The following is a 22,093-nucleotide window of genomic DNA, read 5'->3' as shown; positions in this document are numbered from 1 at the left end:
GAAGATTGGTCTCTATGGCAGTAAGTGACTAGTGATGTATTTTGATAACCTGCATATGAATCAGTAAATGGACATTTTCCTCAGGCAGTGGCAAACATAAAAATCACATTTATAAAGGCTGATTAAGTGCCCAGGTATCAAGAATTTCTGGTATGAGGTAGGTCAAAGGACCAACTTGATACTGGATGCAAATCTGGAGCCCTCCCCCTTAAGTTTCATTCCTGGTTATATTCCTGATAACTGGAGGTTACCTGGTAACAGGGCAGCGTGATTCCAATGTGCAGCTTTAGTCACTAAAAAATGAATCCTGCAAAAATGGAAAAGTCAATTCCCACCAAACATTGATGCCTGGCTCAGTGCTATGGTTGACCTTACAGCTAGTGAACACCTGGCAATCCACAGACGGGGAATGACCAAACAACTGAAAGCAATTTGGGCTGACTTTTTATAGGTCTGATTAATGTAGCTCCTGAAGAGAGAAATATGGCTTCCCCTCCCCACCCTTTATCCTAACCTTCTTTACTTACTTTGTGCATGATGCTGAATCTGGTATTTTAATCTATTCATTGTATTTGGGAAAACATACAAAATATATAAATAAAGGCAGATTAAGAGCAACTCCTCACCTTTCTGAATCAGTAGGAGGTTTAGAGAACAGATACCATCACAGGGGAGCTCCTCAGGCTGCGTGAAATTGTCATAGCTAAAATTGTAGAGTTGTGACAATTCACAGCAAGTGAGAATCTGCTCCATGTAGTCTTAGCATACCTTTCATGCCAAGGCTCTCAAAGCACTAATATTCATTAATTGACTCTCCTAACTCCCCTTTGAAGTAGGTGTTTAACTCATTGTACAGGTGGGTAAACTGAGGCACGGAGGTTAAGAATGGATAATGCTTCATACTATTGCAGGCCTTGTTTACACTGGGGAAGCTATAGCTATACCCAGTATAGCTATACCCTCAGCTTATACAGGCAAAAAAAGTGTTCTTGCAGGTATCATTTTTTTCTGAATGAAATAAACTATGTTGACAAAAGCACCTTTTTGCTGGTATAACTGCATCTACGTTAGAGATTTTACAGGTATAGAAATGTCACAGAAAAGAAGTTACGCTCCTAACTGACATTATTATTATACTGGCAAAAGCTTCTAGTGTAGAGCGGAGCTTAAAGCATTTAACCAAGATGGTTATGATGATCTTGCTGTACAGTTTGAGAAACTGAGGTGGCAGAGGGGCTGGTGGTGTTCCATGGTACCTAGGAGAGGAGGGCAGCTTGATCCCTTCTCTCTCCTCACATGAAATTGTATACTTAGCCATCAGCCTTCTGATCCCCAATTACACAGAGCCCTTTAAAAAGCAACACTGGTGGGATTTTCTAAACTGAAGCCTCTGAGTGATTTAGGAGCATGAGCCACATTGAAAATCATTGAGGCACTTCTGAAAATGCCACCCTAAATGACCTGAGAATTTTCTGATTGGTCAGAGAGAACTGAATGACAAACAGATCATAAAGGCACAGGGGCCTCCTCAGTGTGACAGTGCAGCTCTCAGGGGATTCCAACATCAACACAGACATTCCTTCCTTGCGAAAGGAGGCATCAAATCCCGAACATCTTACTTCAAAGATGAGTAACAGAAACCCAAGAGAAAAAAAGGGGAATGTCTTCCCTGCAGCTAAGAACAAGTAGGTGTAATGAGACTGACTCATGGGGAAGAAAGAATTAAGAGTATTTCCCCTTGTCCTGTTTCAGAGTAGCAGCCATGTTAGTCTGTATCCGCAAAAAGAAAAGGAGGACTTGTGGCACCTTAGAGACTAACAAAATTTATTTGAGCATAAGCTTTCGTGAGCTACAGCAATGAAGTGAGCCGTAGCTCACGAAAGTTTACGCTCAAATAAATTTTGTTAGTCTCTAAGGTGCCACAAGTCCTCCTTTTCTTTTTACTCTTAATTCTAGGCATTACTGAGTTTTGAGAAGGTAAACATACCCTCACTTTTCTTTGGCAAGTGCTCTGAGTTAGACTAGAATCACAGCTCCCTGTGTTTGCTATGGACGGCTTGATCCTGTTATTGCTCAGAAAAAAACCTCTCAGTGAAGTAAATAGGTGTTTGGACTAAGTAAACAGGGCAGCAGTGAGCCCTACTTTCTGCCTTGACAGGGAGACTGGACTCATTGATCTGTTAGGATCCCTAAATGACTGGGATTGTTACCCTTGTGAATGCTTCTGGACAGCTGCCATTTATGACACTCAAAAAAGCAGCCATTCCCCCACCCTTACCTGGTTTTGTGGATGGGCCACGTATCACATTTGGAATATGGGCCAAAGACACAATCAATTTTCAATCTGATTTCCTCCCCCCAAACAGCAGCACCAGGCCTCCAGCAGGTCAAGGAGATGACTCAGATGGCGTGAGAAGCTGTGCATGCCGTATGTTAGAAGAGCTTGCTTGCTAAATACACGGTCAAAGAACAGGGTGATGGTATTAGTCCAGGTTCACGGGAAATGCTTCAAGGGGAAGTGAAGAGGGATAATCTGCATTTAAGCGCTAAGCACACAAGCTAAACTTGCCCTTGTGTAATTTAAACACTACTTGCTGGGGGGATTATTAAAAATGCAACCCCGCTATACTTTAGCCACACTGAGACTATGACACAGCTAACAAGTCAAGAAATTCAACAGTAGGGCTGATGGTTCAGTGTTAACATTAATTGTCTTGAACGGAATGGATGATTCTGGGAAGTGGAAGCAGGATACAGCGCTTCTCTCCTTTAATTTCAAAGCCAGCCCACCTCAGAAGAAACTAACAATTGCTACCATCTCTGCAAAGGTTTATGTGAAATGCGTTGGTAAGTCCTGATGGACAGCGGTCAAAAACTGACACCTAATCTCAGCAGAAAGGACTGAACGAACCAGGGAAACTGAACTATCCTCTCTTCTCTAAATTTCTATCTCCAGGCAAAGGCTGAGGAAGTGTTTTGGTGGGGGATCCTGCACTGCTGCTGCATGTATGTATTGTGTGGCCAGATGACCTGTAGCCACTGCTGCATTCCCCCTCTCCGTGCCTCAATTTCCCCATCCATAATATGGGGGTGATACTAGAATTGTGTGAATAGCTGATTTGCCAGTTCATTGGCTGTTCTACAAAATTAGGGGGGAGGGGGATGGTCATTTCAAGTCAACCCAAAACAAAAGTTTTTCAAATGTTTCATTATACCAAAAATATATAGATATATATCATTTTTGGAACAGACAACACATTTAGCTGAATCTGAAACAAAATGTTTTGTTTCAGTTTTGAATTTTTTTTACAATATATTTTAAAAATTATTTTTAAATAAAAAAGTGAAGTACAGTTTGAAGTAAAAAGTCATTTTGAAGAGAAAAATCAAAATGTTTCATTTCAAAAGAGTTTAATTTTTTTCTTCCAGGTTTCTCTTGTCTGAAACAATTGGACGAATTTGTGAAATTTTTGATCAACCTGCATTTTTATTTTTTGACGAAAAAAGTTTCCACCAAAAAATTTCACCCAGCTTTAAATGATATTGACATCCTTGGTAAAGCAATTTGAAATCTACCGATGAAATGCACTACATAAGAGCTAGTCATTCTTAATTAGTGTTCACACACAAATTTTACTCTCTTCTTCCCCAACGAACTGATATGTCATGCATCCCTAACATAGTTCATGCTTTTTTTCCACATTTTAAATTTCCCTATTTTATTTGTTTTACATCAGGTCAAAACTATTCTACACATCAGGTACTTAGTCAACATTTTTTGGCAAAGGCTTTTTAGTACCATAAGGCAACAGATCTAACACAATGTATTTAGTAACATGTTCATTATTGGAGAGAGAAGTACATGTAGAGAGAGCCTACTAGATGGCCTTTGGTTAGTTTGGGTTATCTGAATACAGTCGTGCTCAAATCAGTCACTTTAAATGGGTACAAATTACAGAGATATAGGTGCCATATCCTCTGCTAGTGCAAAGCAGCATAGCTCTATTGCAGTCAATGCAGTTATGCCAATTTATACTAGCTAAAGATCTGGTACATATGATTTAGTAGACACTTGTCTGACCCTGTTTTGTCATCTTAAATTTCTAGCAAGTATGTTTAACCTACCTCACCCTTCCTATTTTCTACATCCAGATTAGCTACAAGCAAATTTTTCTACCACCACCCATCACTAACATTCCCATACCACTAAATCATGTCAAATGGTTTATTAATAGCGTTTGGAAATGCCTTTTGCCCTGTACTATGTATATGATTTATACACCAGAACTATTTGCCCCCCTTTCCTCCAGCCTTATGAGGAATTAACCAGAATACACAGTGGGATTAAAGACCAAATTGCAAACTGTATATGATGAGTGCTGAAATCTGCCATGTGTTCCTAAGTACCAAAAACCTACATTATCATACATGCCCCACCCTTGGCTGTCCCTTTAACTGAAAAGGTCCTCAAAGATGTGTTGTAAAAATTGTATGAATTTTGCAATCTCCAAGTGACAGCTGGTTCTTCTTCTTCTATTTACCTGGCTTTTATCTACTCAGTGCTGGACTGGTTAATTAATCTAGGAAGAACCCCAAAAACTCCCTGCAACATTTCAAAGTAATGGTCTAAATCTTAAAATAGCGTTCTTGCAATGGTTTGGATCATTACTATAGTATTTTAAAGGGTAAATAGTAGTATTTAAGACCACTACTATGAAATACTGTAGCATTATACTGTTGTATATGAAAACAAACTAAGACCCTGGTTGGCCAACACTTACATACATGGCTAACATTATGCTCGTGCATAGTCTGATTAGGTAGGCATGTATTTAAGTACTGGCAGGATCAGGGCCCCAAAGACGTGCATTGCAGTAGTTTGGTTGCCTCGAGGGTGAAGATGAGTGTGATTGCCTTTGGGAGGGGACCACATGAGAACTATAAAGGGCACCGTTTGACATTTTTTGATTACTTCAGATGGGTTTTTCTCACTTCAAAGGCCTGGAAGACTTTAAATGATTATCGTAGCCAAGCCATGAGGAAAATTATGCTTAAACATACTAAACCTCAGTGTTTGGGTAGGAGGAGGCTGGGAAGCTGCCTGGCTTCCAGGTAAGTTGCATTTACTATTGTTCGTGCAAGTTAAATCATTTGCCCAAAAAGCAAATCAACACAATGCATGGTTTTTTTTGTTTGTTTGGTTTCTTTTCCACAGAAAAGAACATTCCTATATTCTGCAATAATGGTCCAAAACATTAATGCGTATTCTTCTGAAAAGCTATAGTGCATCTACTCACATGAGTAAAAAGGTGAGAGGAGCAGATCCTATTTTTACATCAGGCAGTGAAGGAGTGGGATTGTTTTTAGTTTACTAGCTAGAAAAAATTTTTTTTTAAAATATCCTTATAGCTCTTCTGGCTCTCTGTTAGATGTGGTATGTTTTTTTTTTCTTAAATCATAGCAATTCTTTTTCAATAACCATCGGGCAGGGAAGGGTGTGTGGACAAGCAGATAAAGATGATTAAAACATACAAGGACTGTGGAGTGGGTCCATGAAGTGATATAATCCCTGACTCCTCTCTGCCTCAACGTGTTAATGCATCAACTTTAGTACAGTGATACTTTCAGCCGTAGGTGGAAATTCACACATGAGAAAGAGGTGGTGGAGGATTTCCAGATGGTCAGACCTCAGGGAGGGAGGAAGAGGGGGGAAATTGCTGGAGGGAAAGCGGACCTGGTCATGTCAGTAATTTCCAGCTGAAAATGAAAATGGCATATAAAAATGATCCAATACTATAACCAGGTGCATTCAAGCTTTTGGACATTATGTATGACAAATCCTCACCATTTCTGGTCGTTAAGAGATCCCAGGGTTATGATGATTTGCTTATTTGTAACAATAAAGGTGTGAGCTTTGTTTTCTTGGCCAGATTCCAACATGGGTATCCCACCTCAGATCCAATTAGTGACATGATTCCTCACTTCCCCTCAGTACGATAACTAGTGCAAGTACCCATTCTGCAGTGAGCACTACACATATTGCACCCCAGCACAAAGCTGTAGCAGAGTCCAAGAGCAGACCAAGTCCTGGGCTTTAGCCACTAGACCACGCTGCTTCTCCCTGCTAACTCAGGAGCGACTAGATGCTCTGACAAACCCTTACCAATGCAGAGCCTAATCCTAGTCACATGGACTCATCCATTGACATCAACAGTGGGATTAAGGCAAGCACAAGTTGGTTCATACTGTATTTCCAAAGGGTTTCTCTGCATTTAACTTACTCCTCAGCATAGTGCATTTCCCATGGTACTGCTGATGTCACCCCAATACGGACACGGAAGAGTGCAAGTGGTAAGGCGGACATGGGAGAATATATTGTTCAGTAGCTTCTGAAGAAGTGGTGTAATACACTATTACCTTCATCTTCAGGAAGGTGAGATGCTCCATAGCAGCTGAGTGTGAGGTCTCGCCTCACTCCAGACTAGCCTCATGAAAGTCTAGGTGATTATGTACTGTTCTCACTGTCAAATGTGTGCCAAGGTGGATCCCCCTGTCACACACAATTTCCAGTATAAACTCTGAGGGGTACCAATCAGGAATAAACTTGGGGAAACAAGAGTCTCTTTCTTCCCCTTCAAAACTATTTGCACATCTTAAGCTCCAAATTGTGAGAATCGCTGTTTTTAGTTGATGCTGAAGGCCCCTATGTTATGAATTAAATATGTTTTTTAAAAAACCTCTAGCACCAAAAACTAAGACTCTTTTTCTGCTTTCAATACAAGTTCTCTAACAAACTACAGCCACAGTTATTTTGCATAACAGCAGACTGAGCTCCTCTGGTATCTAAATAGCTCTGTAATCATTTATACCACCATCAGCATTAATTTGTACCTGCCTACAGGTGCTCAGGTGGCAAGTATGTGTCAGGGTTGAATAGGTCAAAACTCCCACTAAGAAGTAATGGGGAGTTGGAGGTACTTGGCACCTTGCAGGATTGAACCTTGGGGCAAAATTCAGCAGAAAAACTCCCTTAGCTAGAGTATATGCACCAGGGCTGAATTTGTCCCTCACTTTCAGTGGCTGTTAAACGGCAAAAGAAGGCCAAACAGGATTAAATGTATGGTGTATTTACACATGGCATGTGATCACAAATCAGAGTTATTTAGACTGGAAAGGAAACCAGAGATAGGAGGGGAGTTGATGGAGGCATTTCCCACAATGGAAAGAGAAAAATGTTAAAGAGAGGAGGGAAAAGGTAGGATAATTTCAACTGCTAACAATGACTGTAACTATTTAACATAGAATGATAAGGAGTAATCCAATTGCATACTTCAGAGCATAAATTAATTGCCGGCACTGGTCAGGCTGGAATTCTGCCCTTCACATACCCCTTTGCATCAAGAAAAGGCCATTGCTGGACCGTAATCCAGCAGTGCAGATAAAAGCTCATAGTGAGAAGAGAATTAACGTCCAGAAACTATAAGTAAACGGGATCATGGCTCAACATATTCTGCCCTAGACAGTCTGTAGCTGGGGATATTAATGGCACCAGGGCAACCCCTACTTTGGGATTGCCTTGCTTAGGTAAGTTATGGTCAAGATTTTCAAAAGTGACTACTGATTTTTGGTGCTTAATTTGAGACCATTAGAAGGGACTTTAATTTCAAGAAGTGCAAGGGGTCTCAAACTGGGCACCCAAAATCTTCTCCCCCCAAAAATAGATATTACCAATTGTGCACAAGGCCCTTTACAGGCAAGTATAAACATCAAGATCTCTGCCAAAGGGAGCTTGTGATCTAAACAGAAAACAAGAGTGTCTAGAGATGAAATAAGGGAGTGAGTGAGTGTCCAGCATGCCTCTCATTAGTTCTACTTTTACTTTGATTAGCATTTTGTGCAAAAGGGAGGGGCTATAGGAAGGTGTGTGGTTGGAAGTGGACCTAGACAGGGAGAGAGTCTTCCCCCATTAGTTTTACAAGGGTGAGGAGAGGGCTCCAAGCCCACTCTGATTTTTATATCCAGGCAGGTGGACTGATTCCACAGAGATTCTTGTTACAAAGTCATGCTACGTGTTCAAAGAAAGCATTCCCCCCAGTACTGCTTATTTACTGGCAGTTGGAACACTTCAAACCTAATTTAATACACTTGGCTTTACTATATTTTGGCATGATAACAGTTATTTCCTCTCTCTGTCCCAAAAAAGTCACCATGACAAAGTTCTAATTTGGTGTTGCATCAACATTCACCCCACCCAGTACAGTGTAAACAACCCGACTTGGAAAGCTCATGTAAAAAAACGTGAAATGTAATCTTTACTCAGTTCTTGTTCTGCATAATCCAGAGGAGACAAGGAACAACAAGGCAAGACATGTCTCTGCTACAAGTGTGAACTTGATCCCAAAGCCACAGCCTTTTCTATGCCTGCTCAGAGGTGGGTTGGCAATACGAAGGTAGGTTACAGGTAACAAGATTAAGAACATAAAAAAACCCTGTTATTAAACCAGGTGTAAAGTCTCTTGAAAGTTCATCACAGCAGCAGAATTCAGCTCTGGACATTAAGCTCGCTTCCAGTGATCACTTGGAAGTTAACATATGTTAACTTTAGAATATCCAGTTAACTAAAGGTAGAGAAAAGTCAATAGCAGCTAACCCCACATTCACCTCCCAGGCAACAGCCAGAATTAGACTCTATATCATTGACTTGTTACAGGTTTTCACTTTATAAGGAAAAGCAAAGACTTTGATTTAATCAGAGGCCAACACAAGGTGCAGCTGAAGAGCTAAACACAAGCCCCTGCTACCCTCTCATTGTAACCACTGGGGGAGAGGAGCGCTGATGAACTGCAGGGTGCAGAAGCTGGTGCACTCAAGCACTGAGCTACTTCTGTTTGCGGCTCATGGGAGCCATGTGTGCAAACATCAGTGTGGTGCATTTGATTAAAAATGTGCAAATTTATCAAGAAATAAAGGGCATGCCTCAGGCTCCTGGCAAACTGCTAAGGCAGCCATTGGGACTGCCAATGCAGGACTTCACTGTTTTTAATCCTCAGGACTCCAAGGGCAAGGACATCTATCCAGAGAAAATAGGGCCAAGCATTCTGGGTACCCTAGATTCTCCCTTCCCCCCACCACCACCTTACCAACTCCCAGGATAGTTGGTGGTTTTATTTATAAATAAATTTGATGCTGGAATAAAGAGACTGCATGAGAATCTCCATTTTCACTTTAAAAAGTTTCTAGCCCTCATGGTTGCACAGAAAAGTTTAGAAACATGAAGCAGATGTACCCAAAAAGCTTAGAAATCAGAAGGAAAAGCAAAAGAACTCCAAAATCATTCTTAGGAACTTAACTCATGCTTTTGAAGTCGGCAACAATGCAAATGTGACCTGTATCTCTTGCCAGTAGTCCCACCCATGAGTCCTCTCATGCTTTGACTGTTCCTGTTTGAAGAAGTCACACCACAACTTCAATAGGCAGCCTACCTCACCACCTGCTCACTGAAGACATCCTCCTCTGTAGAATGGAGCCTTGGGTAAAGATGCAGCTCTCACTGAGGGGTGAGACAGTTCAGACTTCCCCAAGTCACTAATAAGGCATGGGTCGGTAACTTCCTTCCAGCAGTCTGATCAAGTATTCAGCTTTCACTCTCATGCAGCCCAGATGGCTGGAGTTGAGGGTGCCAGCTACATCTTGACAAGTGAATGGTATTCTCTTGGTATTTCTATGTGATTTTGTCCCTACTATCTGACAGTCTGATTAGGGATTGGCTGTCCAAGTCACAAATCTGACAGAAATGCCAAAGTCACAAAGACAAGAGGGGCTAAGTCCTAACAAAGCTATTTGAAACTAAGCAGAATGTGAGAGTGTAGCTAGAGTCGCAGAACTAAGGCAACATATTACACCATGGCTTAAATGAAATCTGGAATGCAATGGATTTAGAGGGCTCTGAACCCATGTAGTTCTCCTTCACACATCACCTGCGAGGGCTTTAAAGCAATTCACTGCTACTCCACAAAATGCTTTCAACATTCAAACAACTGATATTTTTAATACAAATGTAACCTGTCCTTCTTGTTCCTTAAGATGCAAATACTATCCCCTCCACAAGGATCAGCCAGAAGTCCCTTTCAAGTGTGGAAACTGTTTACAGTACAAGTCTGTCCTTCCATTTCTAATTCCAAACGTGCATTCCTTACTCACTAGTGTAGTCTCACTGATTCCAGTGGCATGCAACTCATGTGGAGTAAGGAAAGCAGGAACCTTCATCCTCAGCTGCTCTTTTGGGACAAACCACCAAATTCTCAAAGTGCTTTTGCGACTGCTGACACCAGGGATTGAACCAGAGACGTCCAGAGTTGAAAGAATGAGTTGCTTCAGCTGAAGCGGCAGGCTTAGTAGGAAGGGCCATACACTAACATCCTCTGTGGATGGAGCTGAGCACTGGCTTACACACTTCCCCTGGACAGAGAAAGCTTGTCCCAAATGTTTCAGGTCCACAATAGTTTGGATCAATCCTCTAGAGGACAGCTGTTCTTAACAGAATGAGAAGTCAAATTGAGATTTAATATTTTACACCCAACCCCCACCTCTTTGGCTTCAGCACTCTACAAGGTGGCATGTGGTATTGATTAATGAATAGATCCTCACTGCTTGAGGACCTTCCATGCATTGAAGTGAGGGAAACTTCCCCTTTAATCTGTGTAAGAAATAAAAATAAGTAAAAGTCTAACTTTTGGTTTGGATACCAAAAAGCTCTGAACCACATTCCAGAAACTGAACTACCACCACCTTTATTGGTAACATAACTCACTGACAAGGCAAAGATCATCAGGGTCTTTTTCTGTGTGGGTAAATAAATCTGGGTCCTATCCAAAGAGAGATCTATTCTATCACATCATCTTCCACTGTGTTGAGGGCACACACAAATACATGCAAGTTTCTGTGCATCCAGAATTTATAGGCCAATAAACACCAGTATTTACACTGATTTGTTAAATAAACAGCCTTCAGTAGTGAGTGCTTTTATGAGCTATTAAAAGCAACCCATGAATGAAAATTGCCTACACAAAAATAGAACTCTCAATCCCCAAAGAACAGTCCATTCAATGAAGGAGCTATATAGTGGATTCCTGAAGTCAAATTGGCTTTATCAGAACAAAAGCAAATCCCAGAGCAGATGGCCTCAATTTCACCCCAACATTCTGCCTCCAGTCCTCTAGAGTTAAAAATCTCAGGGCCATTAGCTGCCATTTCCTTGCTTCTCTTTGCTACAAGAATGGTACCTGATAGTTCTTAAACGGAAGATACCATCATCCCCACCACTTAGGTTTTTATATGGTGAATTAAAATCAGCACCTTGAATTACCCCTAGAAACAAATGTTTGTGAAATATTGCAGAGTCCTATTGAACATACTTCCCTCTTCACAGACATGCAAATCCATCGGTGCTCAGTAAGCAGCACCAGTTTCCACTTTGCCATACAAACTAGTTTAATGCCATAGAAATCTTACTAAAGCCACTATCCTCATAAGAATATGGAGATTCTGTTGCACACTGAAATACTTCAGCAGGAATTCAGTTTAGTGTTTGTATGAAAAAGGAAACTTTTAAATTGGAACAAGGACTTTTACTGCATAAGAGTCACCATAGTGCAGAACAACCAGAATAAAAAGAATCCCATTTGTATGGCTCTTTATGGATGATTCAGGTAACAGATTATATACACACCTGTTATGCTCACAAGAGCAATTTCAAATAGTCTCTCTCCATGGTATTTACACATCCAAGTTCTCCTTTGAGGCCACAAGGTGGAGCCAGCTTTTTTCAGGAACTGTAGACTAGAGTGTAGACTAGAGTGTTTCCTACCGTACCACAGAAATAAACAGCACTTTGCATGCAGGAAAAATAATCACACAACAGAATACAATGTTAAAGTTGGGACAGAATACAGTACAAATAGGAAGGCTGGGGCCAGGATAAGTGGAAGATACAACAGGGCATATGAAGTGTTCATAAGGTTTTGCTCTGTTGTGCCTAGTTTACAGAAGACATTCCTAAATGTGAAGGGAGGTAGATGTATAGTAGAGATTTCTGCTATCTACTTTGTGTACAGATTAGAACTTTAAATGACTCAAACCCACATACTGTATACACAGCTGGTCTATGTAGCTGGGTGTTTCTGTTCCCACTGTCCATCCTCCCTCGTTTCCTCCAATTGTTTGACACTCAGTCAGAAATGTAAGGCTGGAAGGGACCTTGAGAAGTCATCAAGTTCAGCCCCCTGTGCAGTGGCAGGACCAAGAAAACCTAGAGCATCCCTGACAGATGTCTGTCCAACCTATTCTTAAAAACTTTCAATGACAGGGATTCCACAACCTCCCTTGGAATCCTATTCCAGAGCTTAACTGTCCTTACAGTTACAAAGTTTGTCTTAACATCTAACCCAAGAGTCTCCCTTGCTGCAGACTCAGCATATTACTTTTTGTCCTACCTTCAGTGGACACACAGAACAACTGATCACCATCCTCTTTATAACAGCCCTTAGCATATCTGAAGACTTGTCAGGTCCTCAGTCTTCTTTTATCAAGACTGAACGTGTCCCGTTTCTTTTAACCTTCCATCATCTGTCAGGTTTTCTAAACCTTTTTTATCATTTTTGCTGTTGTCCTCCGGACTGTTCAACCCTGTCCACATCTTTCCTAACGTGAATCCAAAATTGGACACAGTCGCATCTCGTCTTGGCTTGTAAACTCTAGAATTACACCACGTGTCTGGACAGTACCTAGGGCAACAGGGCCTTGGTCCTGGCTGAGGCTCTGGACACCATTGCAATGCTAATACCAGGTTCCCCTCTCACTCCCTCCTGAAGGCCTCTCATCTTCCGATTGTCACATCTATACTGCTAGGTCAACAGACGTTTTTCTTCAATTAAGGATGACATTTGTTTAATCCACTAGGAAAAAGCCACTTTGCAGACCAGACAAGACTCTGAGCAAAGCTCAGATAAATAGGCTGTGTGCTAGTGAAATCCACAGGGACTGGAATCCAACCCATGAGGAAAGGAGAGCTGCTTTATGGCCACTACTGCAGTGTCACAACTGTGGTAACCTCTGTGGTTAGTGTGCTGCCCTGCTGCTCCTCAGGGAATCTGCTACCCAGTCCCACCATCGGGACCCCCTCCAGTGCCTGCTCTGGTATCTAGGAAGTCCTCATCCCCAGCATTAACAAAAGCCCAAACAGGAGATTAACTTAAATTTCTCTGCAAGGGGCAGAGTTTGGAATGAAACCTCATCCCCTCCTGACTCTCCAACCCATGCCCTATGTTGTCTTCATCAATAGCTTTTTAAACCGTTCAGCTGGTCTTTGCAGTACTTTGGCCAAAGACCCACACTACAGCCCTTCGGTCAACAAATGGCACCCACAGTTTTTGAGGCCCTGTACTTTAGGATAGGCTCAAGAGGATTCTTGGAAGACCAGAGAGGAATGCATCCACAAGTTCCTATTGTGCCACTAGTTACTTAATCAACAGTTGCTTTTAGCCAGGTTACTATGGGAAAAAATGGTCTTGAAAGACTCTAGCCTAGGGCAAGCTAACCAGATTGATAATTGTGGGATAAGTGTTTGCCAAGATAACTGTAAACACAGTTACATAGTTCTGTGACCTTATGGTCCAATAAGGATGAGTGAAGGCAGTATACTAATACAAATAACCATCAAAACAAGCACAAAATACAGAGTATTGTACCTATTTCTCTCTTTTTTATTAACAGTAATACAAATCAGTTGGATTAGCAGGATAATGAATACAAAATGGCTAAAATACATTTTTATGAACAAGAAATGTTTGTGCAACATTTGAGAGCAAAGCTTTTCTTGATCTACAGAAGAAAAGTAGAACTTACACTGTGTAGCACAACATACATACTTTAAAAAGGCAATTTCTTTTTAATCCTTCCTGTCATTAGTATCACTTCATTATGGTAAACATAGTTCTTGGGGCTCCACTGAAAGGGACATTCACTTTCCTTTTTCATCCCAAAATTAACTCCTGCTATTCCTGTGCAGTCTGAAGATTACAGTGGAAGTGCTATTAGAATGAACCATAGGCCTGAACCTTGATTTAAAAGCCCAGACAAACTATGTAACAGAATCAAGTCCCATATGTCAATTGCTATTATAAAACCACTTTCCTCACCACTTTAATGTGTTGGATAGCCATTCATGGGGGGTAGGAGGAAGTTAGGCATTGTAAAATAATTCTGTTGGCTCTTCTCAAAACCACTAACTCATAATTTTGTTTAACTTTCTTTTTAAAATGGATTTAACATGATGGTGTGTTGTGTAGTTTGGTATGACAAGGAATTACCCTCTATTACATGTGAAAGAAGATTCATGCTTTGCAATTTTAATACCCAAGGTTATTTTAATTTGATTCTATTCTAAAATGCATAGCAAACAACTTTACAGGGTAGAAGGGAACTTTTATTGACTGCCATTGAAGTCATATCAACATATAATGCCCAGTAAATATGTAGGTGTGCTTCTTCCCACGGACTCAAACAAACCTCATGTGAATTTGTCCAGGGTGCTCTCAGATGTTAGATTAACATATCCAATATATATTCATCCACAGAACAAGTATGTAATGGATAGCAACAGTGAAAGCTTCTCTCCACTTTGTTTTATCAATGTATCAACCTGACCTGGAGAGATCCCCTCCAAGGATGAGAGGTCAGGTCAGTTTCCATACACATTTAATCCTTGGCACCTTTCAGAGACAGGATCCAAGGGTGCTGGTAGGTTGCCCTGTGGATAACTGTCTACACAGACTAGAAATGAAACCTCTGACGTGGTAGACAGCCTTCAGAGTGTAACCACACTCTCTACTGAAGTGGACTATATTGGGACCATCAGCAAAGGAAAGATTGTGTATCCCCATTCCCATGCCATCCAGTTACCCCCCAATTTTAATATTTAAAATCACATTTTGCAATAGTAATATATTCAAGTTCTTCTGGCATTCTTCTCCTACATGACTATCAGGCTCCCATCGATTTCACAAATACTTGTTCTATGCATCCATATTTTAAGGAGTGCAGATAATCATTGGAAAGCTCTGCCATTCTAATCTGATGGGAGAGTTTTTTCCTGTGATCCCAACCCTGCTTTAACCTGACCTTCAAAACCTGCAGGTGTATAACCTTCAATTGCTTTAATTCACATGGGTAGGAGGATATAATTGTTTGCTAGCCTACCAAGTTCTCTTCACTTTCCACACTTGAATTATGATTGCTCATCTAAACTTGGAACAGTTCAGAAATTAAAGTTGCCTTCAGCCCCTTCTTAAAGCCCCATGACAAGAAGCCATATTTCTTTCCTCCACACCTTAATTACTACTGAAGTCTTAACAATCCTCTGTAGAGCTAATGTACCTCCAGCCAAGCAGAACTGGAAATCACTTGTGGCCACTCTGGTAACTCCCTCTGCTTGGGAAGGCAGAGAACAGCTGAAGTGTAAGGCACGTCCCAAGACAAGGGGTTGAATGCATCACCTCCATGCAACTTCCAGGCCAGGGGTACACTTTATTGCCTGGTATATTAAAATCAGACCAGTAGTTCTTCACACAAGTATTTCCAAAGAGAAATGTTGCTCACTTATGTAATTTTGTTTGAATCAAGGTAGCTACCTTGTTCACAGCCACTGAACTAAGAGACTTCCACGAAAGTTTTCTTTTCTGCATTTGTCATAACTGAAAGCTAAAACTGAAAAGCTGCCGTATCAAGTTCTTAAGTGACTTTTTGGTTTTGGAAAAGAGAGAACACACTGAAAGCTCTAACAGAATGTGCTCTTAAGCCTTCTGCTCCACTGATGCAAATGCTGTGATGTTTAGAAAAAAGTGTTAATGAGTAAAGAACATAAACCTGCTAAGCATCCTCCTCAGAAGCAAGTTTAACTCAAAAGGACAAAATCATTTCTTACTACTGTTGAGAGTCACCGTCCTCATTCTACGTTAAGAATAAGTGCTACTCTCTCTCCAGTAAGTCTGATGGGGGATTACAACACACTGGTATGCCTCGTGCAAGAACAACTCATCCATTTTGTTTTTAAAAGTCTCTCTTATCAAATACTGCAAAATTTCTAAAAAGATTAATGGGATCTTTGGGTATTAGCTCAACATACATACTCGCTTCTACATCAGTTCTAAGTGAGCTGCCTGTTTGAGACCCTTGCCGAGTGCACTCTGATTTGTGAGCAACTTGAATCACTTTCTAATTAAATCTTACACTCCAGTAAACCTTGTTAGGCATATTTTATGTGCTTGTTTCTCCTCTCAATGCTATTAAAGAATACCAGAGGTCAGCATGATAGCTGCACTTAGACTTGTAAGAATGTAAGATTTTAAAGTGAGGTTAGGAAGAGAGATTTGGACCAAAAATACATACGTTACTTAAACAACTTACCAATACCTGTGTTCCCATCAATCTTTCTAAAACTCCAGTGAGAACAGTTTCTTCCAAGAATGAAGATTTACATGCTATATTTTCAGTACAAACACTGAAGCATTGTGCTTACCCAGGAGAATTTGAAAGGGACTTGTATAGAGAGACTATAAACAGAAGTAAAACTGACTAGACTATATTCATTTTTCAGATCAAGAAATGCAAAGAGTGGACAGTCAATGAAAAAGTCAGACTATTAAAAATGAAAAGTTTAAGCATTTAACACACTATGAGTGACACTGTAAAGAAACGTGTTATAACATCTCACCCAATTGCATCCCTTTAAGTTATATAACATCTAACTACACCCAGTGCTCTTGCACAGGGTTTAGATAAAAAAATAATAACCTTGTTTACAGATATTTTAAGAGCCAAATGGCTCCTACATTTTCATGTTTCTATGCTCTATAATCAAGCTAGCTTTGTAGTGCCATTCTGACCCTTATTGTCCAGTTCTAAAGGCTAACATTTTCAAACTTTTATGGGTAGAAAAAATGGCCTGCCTAGAACTATACAGGAATTTAACCTGACAATAAAACAGATTACAGCACTCTTGATTTAATACATGATTCTCCCATGCCGATATGTCGCTTGACAAATAGTAAAATCAAGATGTGGACGACAATGAATTAATGGGAAAGGAAACGCAGAACTCCATACAAGATCTCAGTCTCATAAGGGTGCATATTTATTTTCCACTGCATATTTATTTTCCTTTTCAAATCTCCAAGTGGAATGCACAAGAGCAGCAATCTAGCACATCTGATAATAAGAATAGGTTTCAGTAATCCTAGATGTTAGCTATGTTCAGGCTTGGAAGAATTAGATTTTTATTGGTAAGTGTTGATGTCACGACACAAGCACAAACAAATGAAAAAATATTTCCATTGATGATCATCAAAATTTACAGAGAGGCAGACAAAGAAAAATGCTGCTTGAGAACTTATCAGAATGTGACATAAAGATATTTATTTTGTAAATTTTAACATGTGATGTTGACAATTTGTGTCTGGTTAAAAAACTAACTTTTTTGAATCTCAGTGTCACTAAATAATTAGTGCCTGACCCGCTCCCCATAAATTCCAGCAACTGTGAACATTTAAAATAGATAATAAAAAATGCTTAAAAATAATCGATATGTCAAAATTATAAAAAAAGAATCAAATTCTGCCAAGCCTAGATACTTTATTAAATTTTGAATTAAGCCCTTCCTGCCTCTGCACTTCTCCCACTCATTTAAAGATTGAGCTAACGATACTAGTTTGTTTAGTGCTTAGATACCCTTCACTACACTGCTCCTTTCCACATCTTATTCCTTTCTCATTGTAGCTGTATATGAAGTCACAAATCAGATGACAAGTTGAAAAATGATTAGTTTTCAGATAATATATTTGTCTACTTTTTTAAAATTCAAACAGGAGTTTTTCTATGATTCATTGGGAAACTGTACAAAATGTATTCCAGAAGCAGGATAATTATAAAGGTTGACAATCTCTGCTACAGCAACAAGATGGAAATACATATTTTTGGCAACAGAACTTGATTGACACCATTAAGTTGCAAAAGGTATTTAAGTGAAATACGTCTGACACAGAGACAAGAACTGCTAAATATGTTTCGCATATATTTCCCCTATTTCTATTCTAATGTAGCTGATCATTTAGGACTAACTTCAACAACTGCAGCTTTGACAGCGAAACTCAGCAAAAATGTCTTCATATTTTAGATAAATGTGCAGAAGAACAGTACAGTAAAAATTAACGGCAAGTAACATAATATAGGACAGTTGCCTAACTTCATTTCAGCTTTGTTTCTGACATTTAGCAACTTACTTACTAGCCAAGTAACTGTGTCAAATTGCGAGGTAGCACAAAAGCCTCACACTGGTTCCACTTGCATAGTTTTGTGATCGGTGGCCTATGTCCTTTCCCAAAAAGAAAAAAAAAGTTTCTCTTAAACAAAACAGAAAGCAGAGATGCAGTAGTTTTCACATCTCCATGACATGAATACATGTATGACAATGTAACAAAATAGACAATCTGCACTTTAAACAGTTAAGATAATGATTTTGAGGAAAAGGGGAGTAAAGAGCAGATGAAATAGAAGCAACTGTATGAGTCTAGCCTCAATACAGAATGCTACAAATTTTGGGGTTTGTTTTTTTTAAATCAGTGCCAATTTGTTTCCTTTCTAAAAAAAATAAACACTATTGTTTTAGGTCACTTACCCACCCAACAAATAATTGCTTTTTGTTTTGTTCTGTTTAAAAAAAAAACAAAAACATGAGAGGAAACGAGCCAATTGGGAAGACAACTAACCAGTATTTAAATACTAAATGTTGCATTACCAAACAAAGTCTGATTTCAGTCAGTAGGCTCGATTCATGAATGCTGCATTGACTCAATCAAACAGACATAGCTAATTTGCTTTTGAATGACAACTCCCAAATCTTCAAATGTTGGTATTCAAGTAGACTTCTGATAGTCTGAGAAAATATCAACAGCCACTTAAAGACTGTGAGAACCTCAAAGTCTTGCCAGGTATTGGTTTGTCTATAATTATTACTAATACAAAAATGACAAAGTCAGCGAGTGCACAGACACTGAAAAATGTGGCTGAACTTAAAAAGACAGCCAGAGATGTTTGGTGAGGCTAATACAGGTTGGGGGAGGGGGAGATCAGATCTGAAAAGACATCAAGAAGCTACTTGACATGACATGGAATTATTTCCTGCAATCAGACAGAAATAAAATGCCCAAAGAACCATATTTGCTGGTAAAATTCTAGCTTTGAAAGTTGCTGGCAAGGTGAGCCCATTTCAGTGTACATGGGCTTAAATTTCTGTTGACTAATGGTTCACAAATTAATTTTTTTCATTTTAAAAAGGCGGTAAGTGAATAAAAATAGCATAGGGAGTCAATACAAACTTCCTTTCATGAATCCAGCCCTATATCCTTAGTAGTAAATCTTATTCGTTCCATCTGTAGATATTTATAGGTCCTAAGGATCACAGTAAACAACATCTTTCTTTAAAACTTTTCTTGCTCTTGCCACTTTTCTTCCCGTTCTTGTCTTTGTTTTCTGACATTTTCTTTGCTCTGATTTCCCTCATTAGATCAAAGAATACCTGGAAAGTTAAACATATGGGAGATTAAAACAACAGTTCAGCCAGCAGAAAATAAATTGGTATATTGATGCATAAACTAGAGTATTTGGCAAACAAAAATGTAACACAAGAACAAAGCACCTAATAAAATAAAAAATGAGTAGTCTAAACATAGATCCCAATGCTACAAATTCACCACCTGTGTTTATGCAGTACATGAATCAGGGGAAGGGAGAAGGACTTACCTAGCTACTAAGTCATTCGGCAGCCTGTTTCAAAATGATAAAAGCCTTTTTTAATGAGTTTCACTATTAATTGTAGCAAAGCAATATGCAGTGGCATGCACAGTTTTTATAGGGATCTATGAGATTTATACTAATCATAGGAGAATGTTTACAATTAACTCATGAAAAATGAAACCAGGAGACAATAAAAGCCTTGGTATAGCTCCTTCAACACATTAATGAATTAATACAACATCACCAGGAAATATTAACCTTATTTTATGGAGGGAAGAACTTAGGTGCAGAGAATTTAAGTGAACAAGCAAAGGTCACATGGTCAAGTAGAATCCACTTCTCCCAACCCCTAAACCAGTGGTTCCCAAACTGGGGTTTGTGAAATGTTACAGGGGGTTCTCGGGAAAAAATTCCCTAATGGTGGACAGAGCTGTCCCTAGGGACACGGGGCAGCAAGGGACCAGAAGCCCGGAGCCCCTGGACTTCCAAGAGCTAAGCAGATCAAAGCAAGCATATCTATCACACTGAGGAGATTTAAACTTCAAAACTCCTTATAAGAAATGGAAAGGGAGGTGGATATTTTTTGCTGTTTTTACAATTAAATAGGCAGCTAGTATTGTTTTTAAAGTTATTATGAAAAACAAGTTTAAGTTCTGTTGTAACGCGCGTTGTTTGCCTGGACTGCTCAAGACCTGAATGCTTGTGTAGGAGGAACTCTTTGAGTTGGCTTCTTAAATGCCTTCATGCTGTTCCACATCTGATACTCCTTGATGAAACATAGAAGCCTTGTCTTATAACAGGCTTATTCAAAGTGATACAAGCTACGAAAGTGAGATCTTGGAAAAGTGTTGCCGTTTTCATAATGTAATAAAAATACTGTAATGATAAATAATAATTAATAATAGTGTGTAATAAGTATGTCATAAAAACAAATTTTATATTCCCCAGATCACTGCTTTTATAATTTATACTCAGGTAAAGGAGAAAATCCCTGGAAATATTCATTTTTAGGAGGGGGTTCATGAGACTTGACATTTTAGTGAAAGGTGTTCACAGGTTGTTAAAGTTTGGGAACTACTGCCCTAAGCCCATATGGTATCTGGAAAAAAACCTCTTTCCTCAACTAAAAATCAGAACACAGAAGGGAAAAAAACAACAACATTTTAAAAGACTGCCAGGGTCAAACTTGTTTTTTCCCCCTACACTGTGTACTAAAAATTCTAGACACAAGAATATGATTTTTAATAAAGTTTAATTTTACTCAATTTCAATGTTTAGATGGACAATAAAAATACCAGCTGAACTGTTAAAACCTGGTCTATGACTAGTCTATAGTTTATAGCTAGGAAAATGGAATTCTCAGGATTATAGAAGTCTATTGGAATAATCCTTTTAATCCTTCAGAGTTAAGATTTGTGTGACAGCTAGCTCTTGTAGTTCCCCAAGAAGCAGATATTTTATTGGATTTAATAGACAAGGAACAAAGTAATTGAGACACAGCAAAAACAAGGCCTTCAGATACTGCATTTGGAAAGCACAAGTATAAGGTCATCCCTTAAAAAAAGAAGAAAATGCTTCACACTGCTTCAGACAAGGAGATGTAAAATAAGACCTACTGATTCCTAACTTGCACATGTGTTGCCGCTGACACATTTCGAAGATGTTCTTTATGTGGCAAATATAAAACTGTTTAAATTTAAGCCACTGCCGCTGCAGGAGTGCCCCTAATTTGAATGGATTTGGGTTGTCTGCACAGACATCAGTTTCCATGTAGAGAGAGTATAGTAACAATAGAGTGTAGTAACAAGTAATATGGCCAATACATGCCTATTTTCAGGCTATACAAATGCCGAAAGTTAAGACTTAAAAATCAAGATCCAGGGTGAATTTACAAGGCAAGTGCAGTGTGCTAGGCACTTTCCAAACAGATGAGTCTCTGACCCAAACCACTTAAAATCTGCGATATTAACTCTCTCATTTTACAGATTAGAAAACTGAGACACACAGGTCATGCTGCAAGTCAGAGCTGATCTTAGAATCCAGATCTCTTGGCTTGCTTTCCCATGCTCTAATTGTGCTGCTGCCTTGATAACTAGACCACTGTCAAACCAAAGTAGGAAGATATGGATTATTTTAGCTTGCTCATCAAGAAACCTGACATTTCCTAGTGAGTGTATATGTATTTGGATGGGAATGTTAATTTAGTCTAAAAAGCTGCAGTACAGACATTGCCACAGTGAATATGCCT

General features: G+C 39.5%; 1 protein-coding gene across 3 annotated transcripts in view; it reads right to left on the bottom strand.

Moving 5' to 3' along the window:
- Window positions 1-13,737: 13,737 nt before the first annotated feature.
- Window positions 13,738-22,093, bottom strand: part of RALB (RAS like proto-oncogene B) — a 79,695-nt gene continuing 71,339 nt past the window's right edge. For 2 of the 3 annotated variants that reach the window (XM_077830512.1, XM_077830511.1), the window contains exon 5: window positions 13,738-19,627. In XM_077830512.1, the coding sequence (XP_077686638.1) occupies window positions 19,508-19,627 (120 nt within the window). In that variant the 3' untranslated portion in view covers window positions 13,738-19,507. Of the gene's footprint in view, window positions 19,628-19,851; window positions 19,876-22,093 lie in introns of all 3 variants that reach the window. The other variant, XM_077830513.1, reaches the window with a different exon arrangement.

The sequence above is a fragment of the Eretmochelys imbricata genome, chromosome 11 (assembly GCF_965152235.1).
Source record: "Eretmochelys imbricata isolate rEreImb1 chromosome 11, rEreImb1.hap1, whole genome shotgun sequence".
In the NCBI taxonomy this organism is placed as follows: domain Eukaryota; kingdom Metazoa; phylum Chordata; order Testudines; family Cheloniidae; genus Eretmochelys; species Eretmochelys imbricata.
This window is presented reverse-complemented; position numbering and strand designations above follow the sequence as displayed.